Below are 19,699 nucleotides of genomic sequence, written 5' to 3'. Positions count from 1 at the left end.
GGGGGGGGGGGCAGGCTGAGCTTGCTCAATCAGGCCAAACTGCAAAGAATGTGGCAGATGAGCTCCAAAAACTGGTGGTTATTCTAATAATTAGATTCACCAATCCAGCAAGAAAACAGCTGCTACAATACCTTACTAGTTATCCAGAAGCCAAAAACACAGTTCCCTTAAAGCAACCCAGGCTTGAGCACCCACCTGAACACCCAAGTCAAATATGATGAGGATTATTAAAAATCTTGTTCATCAAATAAAAAGTTCTACCAATCCCAAAGCGTTGTACACATCACCCACCAGGTCAAGGAATATTCCAGATCTTTCCCAAGTACACGTATACAGTCAATTCTTATTAACTAAACTAAGATTTATTAAAAAATAGATGAACGAGAGAACGGGTTAAAAACTCATTTTACATACAGGTATGAATAGAGTTCTTATGTCAGTTTCATAGTAGAGATGGTGAGCTTTAGAGTTGTGAAAAGTTCTTTTAGAATTAGTCCATAGATTACAGTCCAATGTCCAATAGCAGGGCGATCTAGATAGGCCTGGAGACTTCAGTCCTGTGACTCCAAATTCTACTGATGAACCTTAAGCAGATCTGAGATAACAGGATCAGGGCTCTAGGCATTCTTTTTATAGTTGTCTGGTAGCCTCCTGACAGCATGCATTCCTTGGGGGAAGAATAGTGTCTTTGAACTAACCTGTTTCCTAGTACCGCCAATAATTAGCTACATGGATTAACATAAGGCAACTGTCCATTTCCCACCACTTTCAGGTAGCTTACTACATACCCTGAAGAGAAATGAAGGCAGTGATATTACTACATTCACAGTTCATCTGATGTTAACATCTCCTTTTGATCTCAGAATTAACGGAATACAGTGATAGGAGCCGTTTGGTTACATTGTCAACCTCTAACGATATACATGTAAACACACAAAACCCACAATCATTATCTACTAATACAGGGGTCGGCAACCTTTCAGAAGTGCTGTGCCGAGTCTTCATTTATTCACTCTAATTTAAGGTTTCGCGTGGCCAGTAATACATTTTAACCTTTTTAGAAAGTCTCTTTCTATAAGTCTATAATATATAACGATACTATTGTTGTATGTAAAGTAAATAAAGTTTTTAAAATGTTTAAGAAGCTTCATTTAAAATTAAAATGCATACCTCCCCGGACCAGTGGCAAGGACCCGGGCAGTGTGAGTGCCACTGAAAATCAGCTTGCGTGCCGCCTTCGGCACCCTTGCCATAGGTGGCCTACCCCGTACTAATATGTCTCTAAAGGTTGAATCTGGGTCACTGAGCCTGCTAGTTGTGTAACGCTTTCTGGCCCTGTGTCACAGAGGACTTTTGAAATCTTAACAAGAAGTCATGTGAGGGGCAGGGGCTGCTTCTGAGGATCTCCTGTCAAGAAGCAGGACCTGCAGCAGAGCCAGTTTCTGGGTGTCCTAACAAGCACAGCTGACTGGGACCAGGCTGCCTGAGTGGCTACATGCCTCATTGGTGGGAAGAGTCAGCCAGCCGTCTCTTAACCCCAGCAGCAGTTGCAGTTTGGCTGTGGTAGCTCCTGCACCTGCTTGTTCCCAGCACCTGTGTGATAGCAACTGGAAATGGAACGGCAACTAAGGTGGGCCCCACAAGCCCTACGGGAATAATGAGAAGGGGAGGAGCTCGCTGGGAATCAATGAAGGGGTGTGTAAAATGGTGTAAAGCCAGAGGAAGTGTTTGACTGTGCCCCCCCGATGGCCAGGGAGGAGCACATCCAATGCCCCATGGCAAGGGGTGGACAATTGGGTGTACTGCGTAACTTGTTTTGCTGGGAATGTACATATTACTAGGGGGCACAATCACACCAGCCCCTAACCAAACTCCACACATCTACAGGCGTCTGTCTGAACTTTGGTGCACAAATAGATCTGTAAATCTTACTGCAGTAAATAATCAAACCAGGGCATGTGGCCAGGTTCCATCCCAAGTGATTAAGTTGGTTTAAACAGTGACCCATTTTTCTGTGGACATTCAATAAACTTATAAACATGTAACCCTTCTTCCCCTCTGAGTTGGCAGCAACAAGAGCCGGGTTCAGTATCCAGGGGTTCCGTTTTAATAACACCATGCATAACCGGCTCGAGCCCCCACCCAGTGACCTGGGACACTTACATACCACACCTTCCTGGGTGCCTCTAGGAGGCAATACTTCCCCTCTCGCAAGCACGGAGTCTGAGTGTAGCAAAATCCTTTTAATAAAGGAAGGAAACAATGCGGCATCCCATTGGAGAAACACCACAAACAGGATTATAACACAAACCGTAAGCAAAACCCACCTCCAAGTACATTTGGCAATGTCCTTTCCCCTTTAGGGTCTTAAGTCCAATTACCCCAAAGTCCAGCAACCCCAAAAGTCTCTGGTCAGTGCCACCCCAGAATTCAAGAGTTTATCTGCCGAGTTTTACCCCCACAGCCTGGGTGGAAAAGGGGGGGGAGAGTCCACACAAGGTGTTAAGGGGCACCTTACGTGGGCCAGGGCCAACTGCTCCACCTCTCTGTGAAGTTCTGCTACAGCCTTCACCACGACCCGCTCCACCACACGAGCCGTGCCGCTCCTCCAGCTGTCTGTGCAAACTGCTTCACTCTGCTCACTGCTCCATGGGCTGCTCCAACACGCTGCCAACTGCTCCACTCTGCCAGCTGCTTAACAATAGATCTTCAGGCTCCCCCACAGGTTAACACAGCACTCAGTGATCTCAGCTCAGCTCAGCTCCTTCAGTGATTTCAGCTCTTAGTAGGGGAGCCCTGGCATTGGTGCACCATTGGCTCAACGTGAATTCAGCTCAGCAGTCTTTAGATGGACTCCTAATAGAATCAAAATTAGATCTACTCTTTAACAGTGGAGAGAGAAGGATGTACAATTGGCATTCCAGGCCCTCAAAGGGGGCCCATACCATCAGATACACACACCAGTCCCCAACCTCTCTCCCTTCATGGGGTTTTGGAACCCATATCCCATGTTTAGCAAGTACCACCCAACTGAGGTTGAGTCATCTCTGTCACAAAGCAGTCCCACAGCTCCCCATTCACACAATCAGGGTGACAAACTTTTTTTTTCTGCCCCAATAACAAAGAAATTGGGGATCCCAAAGCTGTTAAAATAACCATCCCAGTCTGCTGTGGGCTTATGCTAAGTGGGGGGTGGATGCCAATGCAAATCTTTCCCCATTCTTTGAAATTCTTGGAATTCTTTCCCCATTCCCTACAATTCACCACCAGATGCCAGGGTAGCGCTCATCCTGACTCTGCTTACATACAAAAAGCATGCAAAACCTGCAGGGGCGGCGTGTTGCAACTGCCAGCAACTGAACACATTAAAATCTTAACCCTGTGAAAGGAGGCAAGGCAGTTGTTTTGGTGGCGGCTCAGCTGTTAAACCCTACTGCAGTGGGCAAAACGCTCAATGTTGCTGTCAATTATCATAGCGGCTGGGGTATTGTTAAGTATATTTGTGTTATGTTGCATATAAAAACAATCGAGGAGGGGGGCACAACCCCCTAGAGAACAGCCACTAATGATAACCTATAAGTAATGTAGTAGCCACACACACACCCCCGCCAGTGTACTAAACAACCTGAACCCAACCTTCTTGGGCCCACTGTAATGGGAAGTCTGAAACACTAATTCAAACAGGTGTGGTACACCTGTACGAGAGAAGGTGCAGGGCACTATACTACACAAGGGGGCAGTAAAACAAATAAAATATCAACACTTTTCACCTACTGGCCCAGTCAGGAAATGTGTCCTCAGTTGTCCTATGCTTTTCCAGGGATACCTGGGCAGGATCCCAAAAGAAAAAGAAAAACAAAGAAGTGGAGAATTAGGATATAGATATTCAGGCCTGTTTGCAAAGGCCTAGACTTTAAGAATGTAGGTGTATTCTTATCACTTAGCTAGTTATAGGGGTACAGAACGAGAATCAAAATCAAAGTCTGCCTGTTTATAGACCTTCTCTCGCTGTGCTAGTCTGAGGCCCTGTTCTTAGCCTAAGGCCTTTGGCTAAGCAGCAAAGGCAGCCATAAGCTGGGAAGCAAACAGTCATGTCCTCACCAGTCACCCTGAAATAAGGCAATTTTGGACTGTTCAAAAGGTGATCCGAGCTGTCATCTCCAGAGAAAGGGAAGAGCCTAGAAGATTTAAAGAAAATTTAGTTTGGTAGCATTCTGTCTGGCAAGAACTCACCAATAGCTGGGGTGTGAAATCCTCATTTCTTTGTTGTTCTATCACTGTAGTCCCCACTTCCCTATTGTTTGTCTGTATAATCTCTGCCTGGTTCTGTGATTGTTTCTGTCTGGTGTGTAATTCATTTTGTTGGGTGTAAACCAATTAAGGTGGTGGGATATAATTGGTTAAATAATGATGTTACAATATGTTAACATTCAATATTTAAATTTCAGTAAAATAATTGGTTAAGGTATGGCTAAGCGGAACTCAAGTTTTACTATATAGTCTGCAGTCAATCAGGAAGTAAAGGGAGAGAATGGGAACAAGGACACAGGCAAGGTTCTGTGGTGTCAGAGCTGGGAAGAGGGACACCGAGAAAAACAATTGAAATCATTTCTAGCTAAAAGTACATCCCAATAAACATCGAATTGTTTGCACCTTCACGGACCTGTGGGTGCACATGGGCGTTACTGGACTGGCAGAAACTGACCCACCTCAATGGAGGAGCCGAGAGGACAATGGGAACCCCAAGAACTGATCAATCAAGACGTACCGGAAGCCCCAGCAGGTTGACCATGTGAGCCCAGCATGCTTTGCTAGGGGGGACTGAGAGGAGACAGGAGGGGTGGTAAGACCTTGGCTCACAGAGACACAGCAGCTCTGCCCTGGGGCTGACAGATGGAGACAGCAGCTGGGCTGAGTAGACCCTCACACTGGGTGCACTGAATGCTGGCCGAGTCCCTGTCTCTCTGCACTGACCTAAGGATGCTCACCTCCTGCAGCCAGGTGACTGTGGCCACATCTAAACGACAGCATAGAGTCGAAATTATTAAAACCGGTTTTAATGGTCCTAGGCTACCATCGATTTCCGGAGCAGTGCACTCTGGGTAGCTCAGTAAAAGAATGAGACCAATAACTTCGATTACCGTCCACACTAACCCTAAATCGATATAGTAATATCGATTTTAGGCTTACTCCTCTCGTTGAGGAGGAGTACAGAAGTCAATTTTAAGAGCCCTTAAAATCGATTTAAAGTGCCTTGTAGTGTGGACGGGTACAGCGTTAAATCGATTTAACGCTGTTTAAATCGATTTAACGCTGTAGTGTGGACAAGGCCTCATACTTGGTTTGCAAGGCTGGTCTTTTTAGTTGCAGATCCTCACTGGGAGCATCACATCCTGAAGGGGCCCAGGACAAATCTCCTGCAGGAGTCTGGCTTTGACTGGATTTGCTGCCAGGAGACAGGGATCGCTGGTGCCGAAGGCCCAGTTTCAGAGTTCCTGAGGCCACATACAAGGTGGCACCACCTGGAATTCAAAATGGAGATTGGGAGCACAAACAACACTGAAACAAGCATTTAACATTAAACTTGGACTAGAAACTTGCACATTCTTACAGAGCTGTGCCTGGGGTTGCCAGGTTTGGTTGGACATATTCCTGGAAGTTTCATCGCATGACAAAACAGATTAATCTTTAATTCCTGCAGGGTTGGCAATCCTAGATGAACTGTGACAGGTTCGGTCACAGAAACCCTCTTGGGACTGCCACCTGATGTGCTGAGACTACCTCTGATCCTGTTTTCCCTGCCAGCTTGGGTCTCCAGTATCCTGTCTTGTTGAGCCAGACATGCCACTCTGCTTCAACACAAACCCCCAGGTGTGAACCATGAGCCCCAAAGCTGCAGACTTAACTGAAAACAGCTTAAGAAGTGTTCCTGTCTCTAGCACCCAGACATCCAGTTCCCAATGGGATCCAAACCCCAAATGAATCCATTTTACTCTGTATAAAGCTTATACAGCGTAAACTCATAAATTGTCCGCCCTCTATAACACTGATAGAGCGATATGCACTGCTGTTTGCTCCCCCAGGAATTAATTACTTGCTCTGGGTTACTTAATAAGTAAAAAGTGATTTTATTACAAATAAAACGTGGGATTTAAGTGGTTCCAAGCAATAACAGACAGAACGAAATAAGTTACCAAGCAAAATAAAACAAAACACACAAATCTAAGCCTAATGCAGTAGGAAACTAAATGCAGGTAAATCTCACCATCAGAGATGTTCCAATAAGCTACTTTGACAGATTAGACACCTTCGTAGTCTGGGTCCAACAATCACTCACACCCCCATAGTTATAGTTGTTTTTTCCAGTTTCTTTCAGGCATCTCTTTGGGGTGGAGAAGCTACCTCTTCAGACAGCTGAAGACAAAATGGAGGGGCTTCCAGGGCCTTTTATAGGCCTTGGCTACACTGGCGCTTTACAGAGCTGCAACTTTCTCGCTCGGTGTGTGAAAAAACACCCCCCTGAGCACAGCAAGTTACAGCTCTGCAAATCTCCAGTGTAAACAGTGCCCCAGCGCTGCAAGCTAATCCCCAAGGGGAGGTGGAGTACGTGCAGCGCTGGGAGAGCTCTCTCCCAGTGCTGGCGCCGCAACCACACTCGCACTTCAAAGCGCTGCCGCGGCAGCGCTTTGGCGTTTCGAGTGTAGCCAAGCCCATAGTCTTTCTCTTGTGCCACATCAGAGCCACAGAATGGGGTCTCTAGCCACCTGGGCAAGTCACCTGTCTATGAATGATTCCGCTATTTGGAGGCCCACGCCATTGTTTACCTGTTAGTTTGAATACTCCCAGGAAAGGTCAGATGGGGATTGGCGTCTCTCAAAGTCCATTGTTAGCTAAGTGCTCCCAATTACTTGAATAGCCCCTTCAAACTATCTGCCTCACCTGCTTCCTACAGCAATGATCATGTCCCTCAATATACTGGCCATGCTCCTACTTATGCAGCCCAAAATGCCGTTAGCCTTCTTGGCAACAAGGGCACACTGCAGACTCATATCCAACTTCCCATCCACTATAACCCGTAGGTCCTTTTCTGCAGAACTGCTGCCTAGCCACTCGGTCCCTAGTCTGTAGCAATGCATGGGATTCTTCCATTCTAAGTGCAGGACTCTGCACTTGCCCTTGTTGAACCTCATCAGATTTCTTTTGGTCCAATCCTCTAACTTGTCTGGGTCCCTCTGTATCCTATCCCTATCCTGCAGTGTATCTATCACTCCTTCCTTTTTAGTGTCATCTGCAAACTTGCTGAGAGTACAATCCACATCATCCTCCAGATCATTAATGAAGATATTGAACAAAACTGTCCCGAGGACCAACCTTTGGGGCACTCCGCTTGATACCGGCTGCCAACTAGACATGGAGCCTATGATCACTACCCATTGAGCGTGATGACCTAATCAGATTTCTATCCACTTTTTATAGTCCATTCATCCAGCCTATACTTCTTTAACTTGAAGGCAAGAATACCGTGGGAGACTGTCCACTGCTTTCCTCTCATCTGCAGAGCTGGTTATCTCGTCATAGAAGGTAATTAGGTTAGTCAAAGTGCTTCAAAATTGATTCCTTAAGGACCTGCTCCATGATTTCTTCCAGGGACTGAGGTAAGGCTGATGGCCTGTAATTCCCTGAATCCTCCTTCTTCCCTTTTTTAAAGATGGGCACTACATTAGCCTCTTTCCAGTCGTCCGAGACCTCCCCCAGTCGCCATGAGTTTTCAAAGATAATGGCCAGTGGCTCTGCAATCACATCTCCCAACTCATTTAGCAACCTCGTCTGCAGTGCATCCACCCCCATGGACTTGTGCTTGTGACGTTATTGATATAATCTGGGACCATATAGAACATGGCTGCAACCAAAGTCCTGTAGTGGCTCCAAATCTTATGTAAAGGGGGTCACATAAGGTGTCTAAGACCAGGTTATGGGTTGCTGGTTATGATTATGCTGTCTGTATGAATGTATCATTTTTTAGTTGAAGTTACAAATATTGGCTCTATTCTGTCTGTACTTCAAATTTATGCTGTGCTTCTGGGTGATGTCCCAGACAAGTTGGTGTTAGCTCTGCCTAGCCTGCTTGATGGCTCATTAAGGACCATTAGCTACACAAGTGACCCACTGAGAGAAGGCAGATACACCTTGTAACTCAGCAAAGTATGCAGGAACTTGCTCAGGTGACTCCAGACTCCATTTTGCTGTAATTTTCCACCGTAAGAACAAAGACGTGTTCTTACACCTGGAAAAAACTGATGCCTCATCTCCATCTGGTCTTCAGTCCTGCTTCTTACCTCTGGAGGGACTTTGCTACAAACTGAAGCTCTGCACAAAGGACTGATGAGCCATCCCAGCAGGGGATGTACTCCAGAGACTTGATTTGAACTGGCAGTTTACTCCATCACTGCTACAAGGCTGAGCTATGAACTTTGCCATTGCTGTGTGTAATTGATTCCATTTAACCAATTCTAGCTCTCATCTATATCCTTTTCCTTTCATGAATAAACCTTTAGATTTTAGATTCTAAAGGACTGGCAACAGCATGATTTGTGGGTAAGATCTGATGTGTATATTGACCTGGGTCTGGGGCTTGATTCTTTGGGATCGAGAGAACCTTTTTCCTTTGTTGGAGTGTTGGTTTTCATAACCATTCATCCCCAGGACAAGTGGAGCTGGTGGTGATACTGGGAATCTGGAGTGTCTAAGGGAATTGCTTGTGTGACTTGTGGTTAGCCAGTGGGGTGAGACCAAAGTCCTCTTTGTCTCTGGCTGGTTTGGTTTGCATTAGAGGTGGAAAAACCCCAGCCTTGTTTTAAGTGATTTGTCCTGAATTGGCACTGTCAGTTGGGTCCCACCAGAACCGCATCGTCACAGTGCTTGTCCAGCTTTTCTGAATAGTCCTGAAGCACTTCCTTCTCCACAGAAGGCAGAAACACTTGGAAAACATTTGCAGCTGAGATTCAGGAGAGAGTCTGTAGGGAAGGATGCTCCCTGGTACTTTTTCCTCCCCTGTTGGAGTTTCTTTTGTCTCCCTTTTTGCTTGATGACTCTGTTCCTTAAATGTAAATTAAGCAGAGCACCCATTCCTTTGTTCAGGCAGGCCTGTTTGCCAGCCTCAGGTTAGAGCACGTGTTAACACCATAAAGGGGAATATTATCATTTCACGTACAATGTTGTCACACACATTTTATCAGGGCGATACTGACCGGCAAATTATACATTTACAAATAATAGTTTGCAAGGTTGTACAAAGTTTATTACAACAGTGGGTAACACAAAGGTACATTCTGTCACAATCCCCTACCTTCTCCCTCTCAGTCATTTCTTCATGAGGTGGGGACTTTTCTCAGCTTCCCTGAAATACATAAACCATGGGAACTTGCATTGTCGCTCTGGCCTCCTTTCCCCGGAGGCCCCTCTACCGCTGCGCAGAGCAAAATCCCAATCAACTGTGCCGTGTGGCTGCAGGGATGTCACCGCCTCTGGGCTCCAGGACTGACAGACTCTGTTAATGGTTCATTCGCTCGGGGATAAGAGGCTGGAGCAGCCCCTGAAGGTGAGAGCGGCAGGGACCTGGCAGCTCCACTGACACCCAGGAACTGCTCCTTCTCCTGGCACAGAGTCACCCCAGGTGAGTGGGATTGTAGCCCTGTACAGGCAGTCCTAGCATCACATGGCCTTAGAGCAGCCTTCTTATTGTGGGGTATCTGGTGAGCACAGGGGTTTCACCCAGACTGGTGAGTTATTGTAGGGTCTCTGGTGAGCACAGGGGCTGAGCACAGACTGGTGAGTTATGGTAGTGTCTATGGTGAGCACGGGGGCCGTGCACAGACTGGTGAGTTATTGTAGGGTGTCTGGTGAGCACCGGCACTGTACACAGACCAGTTAGGTAGTATAAGGTCTCTGATGAACACACAGGTGGCTGCGCATAGACTGGTGAGCTGTTGTGGGGTCTACACAGTGTTTGCTATTTTGGCAGGGCTGGGAGCTGGCAGCTGGTCTCTGGGGTTGGGAGGACACAGTCACAGGGAACTGATGGGTCTCGTGCCCCACAGGTGTCCCTCGCACTATCCTGCTGGAAGCTGTGAAGGCCCATCCCAGCTACCAATGCTGATCCTGAGCTGTCCCTCCAACCTGCGGCTGCTGGAGGGGATGCTACGGCGAGGCCTGCCTGACACGCTGCCGGTGACCAGGACTCTCTGGTCCCCCCAGGGCCGAACCCTCCCACCCTCAGGCTGGGCAGAGAGCAGGGGAAAGTCCCTCAGAGTCCCCTGGGTGACGGGGCACATATTGGGTTGGGGTGCAATCCCCTGGGTGGGGGTACATGGAGGGTTCGCCCCTCCACCTTGTCAGGGGGTAGCAGTTTGGAGGGCAGACCCTTTCTCCAGATCGGGGGGCAGCAGTTCAGGGGCCAGGCAGGCTCTCATAGATCCACAGGGGATGTGCTGTACCTCAGCTTGTAACCAGGCCCCTGGGAGCGACCCCTGTAGTGGGCTGGCGCCTGAGACTGCACACAGCTCACGGAGCAGGCCCATGACCTCCACCACTGGGCCTTTGACACCAGCCCTCCCATCTCTCTCTGTGGCTCCCTGCAGCAAATGCAACCAAGCCAGATGCCAGCAGGAGGCTTGGACCGGGCCCCTGTGGTGTATGTTGGCAGAGACCCCGGTAGCCTTTGAAAAACACAGGAGCGGTTCATTAGTCCCCTGGCTACAGACTCCTCAGGTTAGCACAAGGAATCAAAGGTTAAGCCACAGCCCAGCCTGGCCAAGCCTGGGCAATGAACCAGCCAAGAAGTCACGGGCCCCATGGCTGGCTCTGGCTCTGTCCGTTGTTCTTAGGCCAAGGTGAGAGCTGCTGAGACCCCCCAAAAGCCAGCTCTTAGACCCTATCCTGACCCCTCGCGGCCGCTGTTCTTCAGCTGGGGGCCTTTCCACTGCAGAGCCGTGAGGAGGGAATCTCGCTCGCTCGGTGTGAACATCTACCCCGGCCACTGGGGTTTACATGGTCTTTCCCGACCCGTGTGTAGTTTATTCCCTTGGTTAATGATGCTGGTCTCCAGCCAGGCAGTTACATGAGTCACAACCCGTCCCTTCCCTTCACACGCTGCGCAGAGCAGTACAGGACGCAGAGGGAAACTGAGGCACACATGGGATTCGGAAAGATACTAAAGAAAGCTTCTACTTCTTCACAAATTACCCCCACCCTGGGTTAGGGGTAAGAGCAGGAGGGCAGGCCCCTCCCTCAGGTTAGAGGTAATGGTTGGATGAGGCCTCCCCAAGGTCTTCTCCCTGGGCCTCCTCCTCACTTGCCCTCTGCCTCCAAAAGTCCATACCCAGCACCAATGCCTGCTGCTCACCCAGCGTAGCTGCCAGGACCTGACCATCCAATCAGAACACAAGCGGGCTCTGTGTCAGCCAATACCAGTACGGGCAGGATTTGCATAAGCCAGTGAACATGTGGGCGGCTCCATGGCAGCCAATCATAGTGTAGGACAGCTGGGTGCCTGCCAATCATGACTGCCCACCACCACCTCCCAGCTCCCAGTTCTGAACTTCCTCCTGGTCCTTGCCATGGCTCTGACCCACCCACCCCCAGCTACACCCTTGATAAAATGGGCATTTTTGTGATATTTGTGTGCCTCAGTTTCCCCTGGCTACCCAGTGGGGCAACGAGATTGATTTTGCTCGCAGTGCTAAGCGACGCAGGCAGTTTGCTTTCAGTTAGTGCTGGCGGTGGGATACTGAATGTGCTAGTAGCAAAGCACAGTCCGTCAAAGGAAACAGCAATAAATGGTGTATAACCACCACCCTAAGAAGCACATCACAAACCAGTGCAAAGAGAAAGGGCGAAGCATTGAGAAGTTCAACAAGGTGCAGCTGATTGCAGGCTGGAGAAGGGTGACAGGACTCAACAGCAGGTTCCAGACCCAGGTGATGTTTGATGAGGGTCCGAGAGTGACAGAAGCAGCAGCAGGGTGTCCTCACGACCTGGTTCCCCTGCAATGGATTTGAAGCGATAGGGGTTAGCATGGAAAGCAAAGGAACTAGCAGACCGTGAGAGGGAACCAGCTGGCTGTGAGAACCAGCAAAAACCTGAAGAAATGCAGCAAAAGCTTGATCTGGAGATGTGGAGGCGAGAGAACCCATCAAGGGGTAAGTGGGCAAAGGCCCCAGGGATGCTGGATTCCGCAGGGAGCTGGATAGCAAATTGTCTGTTTAAGGAGGAGGAGGGGCTGTAGACATCAACCTCACTGCCTTTGAGAAGGGCTGTGATTTGAACCTGGCTGACTCTGCAGACCGGATCTGCTGTCTCACCCCCATACTCGGTCCCCCAAAGCCATAGAGCCGTACAGCCAGATGGACGGCGTTAATACTGGAGGCTGGGAACTCTTCAAAAAGGCTCCACTGCTTACGTTTGACCTGACACCTGGGGCTTATATAAAAGGGTTTTGGAGTGTGCAAGAGATCCAGGCTCTGACCTAAATGGAAGCCACCTGCCTTCTGGGAGAAGCCCTCCCGCCGTCTCCAATCCCAGTGCAGACACAGGACTCGGCGAGGCCGGTAGTCATGGTTCTCCTGGACATCAGCTCTGACCTGAGACTTTCTGTATCACCTTCAGACAAATTCCAGTCCCTGATCCTACCCCAGCCAAGGGTTTGAACCCCAGGAGTCAGAGGCTCAGACTGGAGGTGACAGTGAAAAGGCAAATAGCTCGGCCGGCAGGGAGCAGGGTTTCCCGCGTGCCTGTAACACTAAGGAAAGGCTGTTAAGCTCAGGACACCTGTCTGTCTGGAAGTAGACCCCTGTATTTGAGTGGGGCCGAGGAACATCCCCCACAATCTCCACACGGGACATATGAGTCACACGGGCTCCGCAGAACTTCCCTGAGACTGTGGCCAAGGGAGCCAGCTCAAAGCCTGCTATCCCCGGGGAAACAGAGTCAGAGCTGAACCTGGTGGGAGCTGAGACCCCAGCTGAGCATGGGCAGACAAGGGCAGGGCATGGCCAAGGTTAAGACCTGGAATCGCAGCCTGCCAGCAGAGGGGTCCTGGCCTGGGGTGAGGGCAACAGATTAACCCCATGGGGGAAATGGATTCCTGGCGTACACACAGCCCTAGGGTTGGGACACAACCAGCGTAAGGAAGCCCCCTGCATCACCAGACCCTGGGACACCAGTGCCCCAGAGACATGACTGGGCTAAGACCAGCCTTGTGGGGGACACACCTACACTGATCCCCCAAATGCTCAAGGGGTCACTCCCTACCCCAGCTGAGGGGTCAGGACACCCCAGGGAAATTTCAGAGGCAGGTATAAATATACAAGCAAGAATCAGGCTAGACATAATGAGGTTTTTATAGGGCTGGGTGTCACCTCCCTCTGAGGGAGGAATGAAGGGGCCTTAAGGAACTTGTTGAAATCAACTCAGATCACCAAGGGGGCCAGAGAGACAAGGCAAGCGCTGCCGACTCCTGGATTTCCCTGCCTCTCAGCCAGGCGGCTGAGCAGAGACCCCAACTCGAGAGCACAGGACTGGGAGGTGGGGGCTGCTGGACAAAGATGGAGGCTCTCGTGGAGCTGGCCAAGGAGGTCAGACGGAGACAGAGACAGCCTGGAAAGGGGCTTTCGCTCCAGCTTGGCTGGGCCCTGGCTGACGGCAATGGACACTGCTTTACCCCCAGTTCTGTCTGCTGACCTAAGGCTGCTCCGTGACTCATAAACTGGCCTGGCTTGACAATGCTGCCGGGTGTCGCTGCAAACCCAGGCTGGGGTGTGGGAGCCCCCCAAAGAGCGACCAGGTCTCTCCAGGGGTCTGGCTCAGTGAGAGGCACAGGGCAAAGCTCGCAGGGTGGAGCAGGAGGGCTGGAGCCCAGAGGCTCCATCTCAGAGGCCCTGCAGGAAGAGTGGGGCTCCCTGGGGGGCTGGTATTTTCAGGCCTCCTCCAAGGGGCAGAATAAAAGCTGGGGCCCAGCACCGATCCAGGGGAACCAGGACATCCCTGGATTCTGACCCCTGTGTCTTGGCAGGTCTACGGCACTGTGATGCATGTGAACCGCGGGAACCCGGCTGGCCAGGAGGTGCTGGTGGATTCATGGCCAGAGTTCCAAATGGTCCTCACCCGGCCACGCAGAGAAGTGCGGCCTTTGCTGGGGCCCTCCCATCCGCCCTCCTCCCCTCCCCGGCCTGACACCATCACTGACCCGCTCCCCTCCCCCGCCTGACACCATCACTGTCTCACTCCCCTCCCCGACTTCCTTGCCCCTTTCCCTGCTTGGTGTTATCTCTACTCCTCCCCCTCGTAGCTGCCCCACCTCCCCACAGCCTGTCTCCCCTTCCTGCTACCCAGACCCCCAGTTCCATTCTGTCCTAAGCCCCCTGGCTCTGTTCACAGGGCCCCTTCCTCCCACCTCACTCTCTTACTTGGGGCCGGAGGCAGAGGCTGCGCTCACCCCCAGGCAGTGTCCCCCCTGCAGGTGGCACAGGACCCAAGTGATTATTTCACCAACTTGTACACGGCCTTCTACCGGGACGAGGGCGCCTGCCGGGCCCTGCTGGGTAACAGCCGCGCCGTGAACTGGGACCAGGCCTTCCAGATATTGGGTGAGCCCCTCCAGCCCTGTTCCATCCAGCATCTGCCATATGGGGGGCAGGACCGCTCCCCTACCCCACTGGCCAATAGCCCTGAGGAGCTGGCCCAGGCCCCTCTCCCCACATGGGCCACAGCCCTAAGGAGTCCACCTGAGTCCCTGCCCATCCCCCACAGGCCAATAGCCCCAAGAAGCTCGCCTGGGCCCCTTCTCCCTCCAGACCCGGATCCTGAATGCGTCAAGCTTGGGAACCCCCAGTTGAGTCATGCCGGCTCACAGTGGCCCTTGGCCTCTCCCTGCTGCTCTCCCCCACTGGGCTGGGCCCCCCATGTCCATGGCCACCTTTTGGGGGCTCCTGCTGACAGCGCACAGCTGTCCCTGCAGGGCTGCAGGACGGGGTATATGAGACCATCAGAGAAACCGCCAGGGCCAGAGGGCTTGAGATGGAGATGTATCCGCACCGGCCACTGCTGCACCCAGACCCCCCTGCCATGCCGCAGTACCGGTAGGTGCCCCCCAGATATGGGGTGTGTTGAGAGAATGGGGAAATGCACACAACCAGCCTGTGCTAGATGGAGGGGGGAACGGGGCTGGGGGAAGGGAAGGATCCCGGGGTGCCAGGCCAGAGGTCTCCATTGTGCCCCAGATCTGGTGTCACTGAGTTCCCCAGGCTACGGTGCTGACAGAGTGAGGCCATCACCACAGCCCCAGGCCTTGGGCATATGCTGCCAAGGATTTCCCATCCTGCTCCGGGGCAGAGCTGAGTCAGCCCTAGAGCTTGGCCGGGGGCAGGAGCAGCCCAGCCTGGGCAAAGAACCTCCTTGGCCCCAGGATGGGGAGAGCAGGGGGAGGGGCAGCCTGTAACCCTTCGGTATCCTGGGATGGGCAGCCAGAGGTCCTTGACCTCCGAGCCGTCCCCTCTGAGGGGAGGGGGCTCCAAGCACAGAGCCCCCTGGTCCCCCCTTCCCTGTCAGCGGGTAAGTCCCCGGGCAGGGGGTTCGCTGCCCGCTGAGCCCTGGTGCTTTCATGTCAGGGAGCTGAGCTAGGCCAAGGCCCATGGGCAGCGATGTCTCTGCTGGGGCTGGACTGGGCCCTGTCAGACAGCCCCTGTGCTGAGGCTGTGGGAGCGTGTCGATCCCTTCCCCCCCCACCCCCGGGGTCACCTTCCCCCCATGTGCCACCTCCTGGCTCGATCCCCTCCCCCCAGGGATCCCCCTTCTCCCCAACGCCGGGTCCATCACCTCTCAGCCTCACCCCGCTTCTCCCTGTACCAGGTCAGTCCCCTCCAGCCTCCCTTCCCTCCATGGGGGGCACTGGGGGGAGCGTTATGGGGGCTAGAGTGTCAAAACCTAGTCCCAGATTTGTACCTTAGCGTCCAAAATATGGGGGTTAGCATGAAAACCTCCAAGCTTAGTTACCAGCTTGGACCTGGTATTGCTGCCACCACCCAAAAAATTAGTGTTTTGGGGCACTCTGGTCCCCCCAAAAACCTTCCCTGGGGACCCCAAGACCCAAACCCTTGAGTCTCACAACAAAGGGAAAGAAATCTTTTCCCTTCCCCCCTCCAGGGGCTCCTGGAGAGATACACAGAAGCAACCTCCGTGAATCTAAGCAGAGGGACGTCACCCTCCCCGTTCCCTGTCCTGGAGAACAGAATTACCTCCCTCTTCACCCAGAGGGAATGCAAAATCAAGCTAGTAAATCTAACACACACAGATCTCCCCCCCGACTTCTTCCTCCCACCAATTCCCTGGTGAGTACAGACTCAATTCCCTGGAATTTCCCACTAAAGAAAAACTCCAACAGGTCTTCAAAGAAGGCTTTATATAAAAAAAGAAAGAAAAATACATACAAATGGTCTCTCTGTATTAAGGTGACAAATACAGGGTCAATTGCTTAACAGAAATATGAATAAACAGCGTTATTCAAAAAGGATACAATTTAAAGCACTCCAGCAACTATATTTATGTAAATACAAAAAAACCCATATAAATCCTATCTGATCTTTTTGTACTTACAACTGGGAAACAGAAGATTAGAAAGCAGGAAATAGAAATCATTCCTCATCTGAGAGAGCATACAGGCAAACAGACAGAGACTCAGACACAAACTTTCCTCCACCCAGAGTTGAAAAAATCCGGTTTCCTGATTGGTCCTCTGGTCAGGTGCTTCAGGTGAAAGAGCCATTAACCCTTAGCTATCTGTTTATGACATAGAGCCACCCAGGATTTGCCATAGCCTCCCCTCCCAGTGCAAAGGCCAAATGTTACACAGCAGCAGGGGTGGCAATGCCATACCACGCCCCCCCTGTAGCTCTGGGCTGCTGCTGGTGGCGGCGCTGCCTTCAGAGCTGGGTGGCACACCCCTCCCCCATAGGATACTCTCCATGCCCCCTGCACTTCAGTTTGGGATTCAGCAAACCCTCCCCACCAAATTTGCTATCCAGCCCATCTCAGCCTCACAACCAGAAAGAGGATGGCGCCCCTGGACCCTGCTCCCCTCCTATGCCATGTCAAATCAGCTCAATTTCTGCTCCCCGGGCTCACTCCCTTGTACCAGGTCGAGCCCCCGGCTCACTGCACCCTGCCTCCCAAAGCTGGGTCAATCTCCTGCTGTGCTCATACCTCCCATGTTGGGTCGCTCCCCGCTCCCCTCCCCTAGACTTACCCCTTCCCCTGCCCATGCTGTTTCTATTTCCCCCCCACACCCTTCCACACTTACTCCCTTGCCATGTCAATCTCCACTGTTCCTACCCCCTCCCACATGTCTCTTGTCCCCCCTGCCCTGTCTTGCAGGCCTGAGAAGGGGCTCAGGCTGGCCCCCGTGTCCCCCGCCCATGCCATGCTGCTCAGAGACACATGGAAGTTTGGGGAGAACAGCTGGAGCCTGCGCTACCTGAACCTCCTGATCTGCCACTTCCCCAGTGCCTGCCTGCTGGACCCTGAGGGGACCCCCATCTCCTGGTCCCTCACCGCCCCGCTGGCTTTCCTGACACACGGTTACACCCTCCCAGAGCATCGTGGCCAGCACCACATGAGGACCATAGTGGGGACGCTGGCAGCACAGTTGCATGCCCGCGGCTTCCCTGTTTACACCGGGGTGCTGCCCCACAACGAGCCTTCACTGCACACCCTGCGATGCCTCGGCTTCCGCGTCCTGCATGGAGTGTTCTACCAGTTGGTGGTGAGGCCTGGGTTCACCCAGTCCCAGCCAGCCAATGCCCTGGAATCAGCCCAGAACCCTGCGCCCAGCTCTGGGGAAATGCCACACGCCCAATAGCATGTAGCATGGGGGGAGGGGAGAGGCAGAGAAGGGGACACAGCCTAGAGCCATGCACCCAGCTCTGGGGGACAGCTGCGCTCTGCCAGCACATAGTCCTGGAGGGAGGGAGGAGACAGGGACATGGACCAGCCATGCCCAGGGACTTGCCATCCCCGAGAAGGGGACACTTTGACCAGGGGAGCTCAGTTGTCAGCCCTTGGGAAGCCGAGACCTGGTGGAGGAGACTCTCTCATACTCCATTATCCCCTGGAGCAGGGCAAAGGCTCAGTAGGGGGCGCTCTCCCCTGGCAGTCAGGGCTCAGCAGGGGGCGCTCTCCGCTCACAGTGCTGCCCCCATGCCCTGTGCGGTGGGCTCAGCAGGGGACGCTCTCCTGCTCCCGCTCCCTTCCCCACTGTACAGCCCTGCTGGGCCCGAACACAGGGAGGAGCATCCGTTCTTCACCCAGAACGGATGTCCTCGGCCCTGAGCAGGCAACGTGTGACTGACCTGCCCCCTGCTAGCCCCAGTGCACAGGCTTCTCCTCCCCATGTAGCTGGTCCCAGCTGCAGCCCCAGTGAACCGTGAGATTGGGGGGAGGGGACTCCCCACACACATCAGACGTGCAGGTGCGTGCAGGACGCTGTGGCTTCCCCAGGACCCCGCCTGGGTGGACTCACTGTGGAAAGCGCACGGAGGGGCATATGCTGAATGCTCCAAGGTCAGACCCAGGAAGGTGAAGCCATGTGAGCTTCTTGCCCTGGAGACAGTCTGCTCAAAGGGAGAGGAGGCTCCCCAAAGTCTTGACTGGCTTTGTGGGGAGCAGTTCCAGAGCATCGCCCGGGGACTCCGTGCCACGAGAGAGAGGGAAATGCATTGAACAAGGAGACCGCGTTCCCTGCCACAGCCCAGACCTCCATCCCCAGACACAGGGGGCTGCCTCTGCCCTGATTCTCTACACCGAGCCTGCACGCTGGGCTCCACCAGGGCCTGAAATCCAAACTGCCTCCAAGTGGCTCGCGGCCACTGCTAGGACAGGCGCCCCGGCCGGGACAAAGAGCGCAAACCCAACCTTCTCGGGCCCACTATAATGGGAAGTCTGGAACACCAATTAAACAAGGGGTGGAGAGTTAGGATACAGAGATTCAGGCCTGTCGGCAAAGGCCTAGACTTTAAGAATGTAGGTGTATTCTTATCACTTAGCTAGTTATAGGGGTACAGAACGAGAATCAAAATCAAAGTCTGCCTGTTTATAGACCTTCTCTCGCTGTGCTACTCTGAGGCCCTGTTCTTAGCCTAAGGTCTTTGGCTAAGCAGCAAAGGCAGCCATAAGCTGGGAAGCAATCGGTCATGTCCTCACCAGTCACCCTGAAATAAGGCAGCTTTGGACTATTCAAAAGGTGATCCGAGCTGTCACCTCCAGAGAAAGGGAAGAGCCTAGAAGATTTAAAGAAAACTTAGTTTGATAGCATCCTGTCTGGCAAGAACTCACCAATAGCTGGGGTGTGAAATCCTCATTTCTGTATTGCTCTGTCACTCTAGTCCCCACTTCCCTATTGTTTGTCTTTATAATCTGCCTGGTTCTGTGATTGTTTCTGTCTGGTGTGTAATTCATTTTGTTGGGTGTAAACCAATTAAGGTGGTGGCATATAATTGGTTAAATAATCATGTTACAATGTGTTAACATTCAATATTTAAATTTCAGTAAAATAATTGGTTACTGTATGGCTCAGCAGAACTCAAGCTTTACTATATAGTCTGCAGTCAATCAGGAAGTAAAGGGAGGGAATGGGAACAGGGACACAGGCAAG

General features: G+C 52.0%; 1 protein-coding gene across 1 annotated transcript; it reads left to right on the top strand.

Moving 5' to 3' along the window:
- The first annotated feature begins 10,134 nt into the window (after positions 1-10,134).
- Positions 10,135-17,908, top strand: LOC115651297 (glycine N-acyltransferase-like protein 3). The gene is made up of 5 exons (XM_030562232.1): positions 10,135-10,227; positions 14,069-14,176; positions 14,516-14,642; positions 15,014-15,134; positions 17,425-17,908. The coding sequence occupies exons 1-5, from the start codon at positions 10,150-10,152 to the stop codon at positions 17,906-17,908; spliced, it is 918 nt and encodes a 305-aa protein (XP_030418092.1). The 5' UTR covers positions 10,135-10,149.
- Positions 17,909-19,699: the final 1,791 nt, after the last annotated feature.

The sequence above is a fragment of the Gopherus evgoodei genome, chromosome 4 (assembly GCF_007399415.2).
Source record: "Gopherus evgoodei ecotype Sinaloan lineage chromosome 4, rGopEvg1_v1.p, whole genome shotgun sequence".
Taxonomy (NCBI): Eukaryota; Metazoa; Chordata; order Testudines; family Testudinidae; genus Gopherus; species Gopherus evgoodei.
Note: the sequence above shows the minus strand (reverse complement) of the source record. Positions and strands in the feature narration are given on the sequence as shown.

Coding starts and splice junctions, on each gene's coding strand:
- LOC115651297 (XM_030562232.1), top strand. CDS start 10,150: ATGCTGATCCTGAGCTGTCCCTCCAACCTGCGGCTGCTGGAGGGGATG. Junction 10,228..14,068: donor GCCTGCCTGACACGCTGCCG/GTGACCAGGACT, acceptor GTGTCTTGGCAG/GTCTACGGCACTGTGATGCA. Junction 15,135..17,424: donor CCTGCCATGCCGCAGTACCG/GTAGGTGCCCCC, acceptor CCTGTCTTGCAG/GCCTGAGAAGGGGCTCAGGC.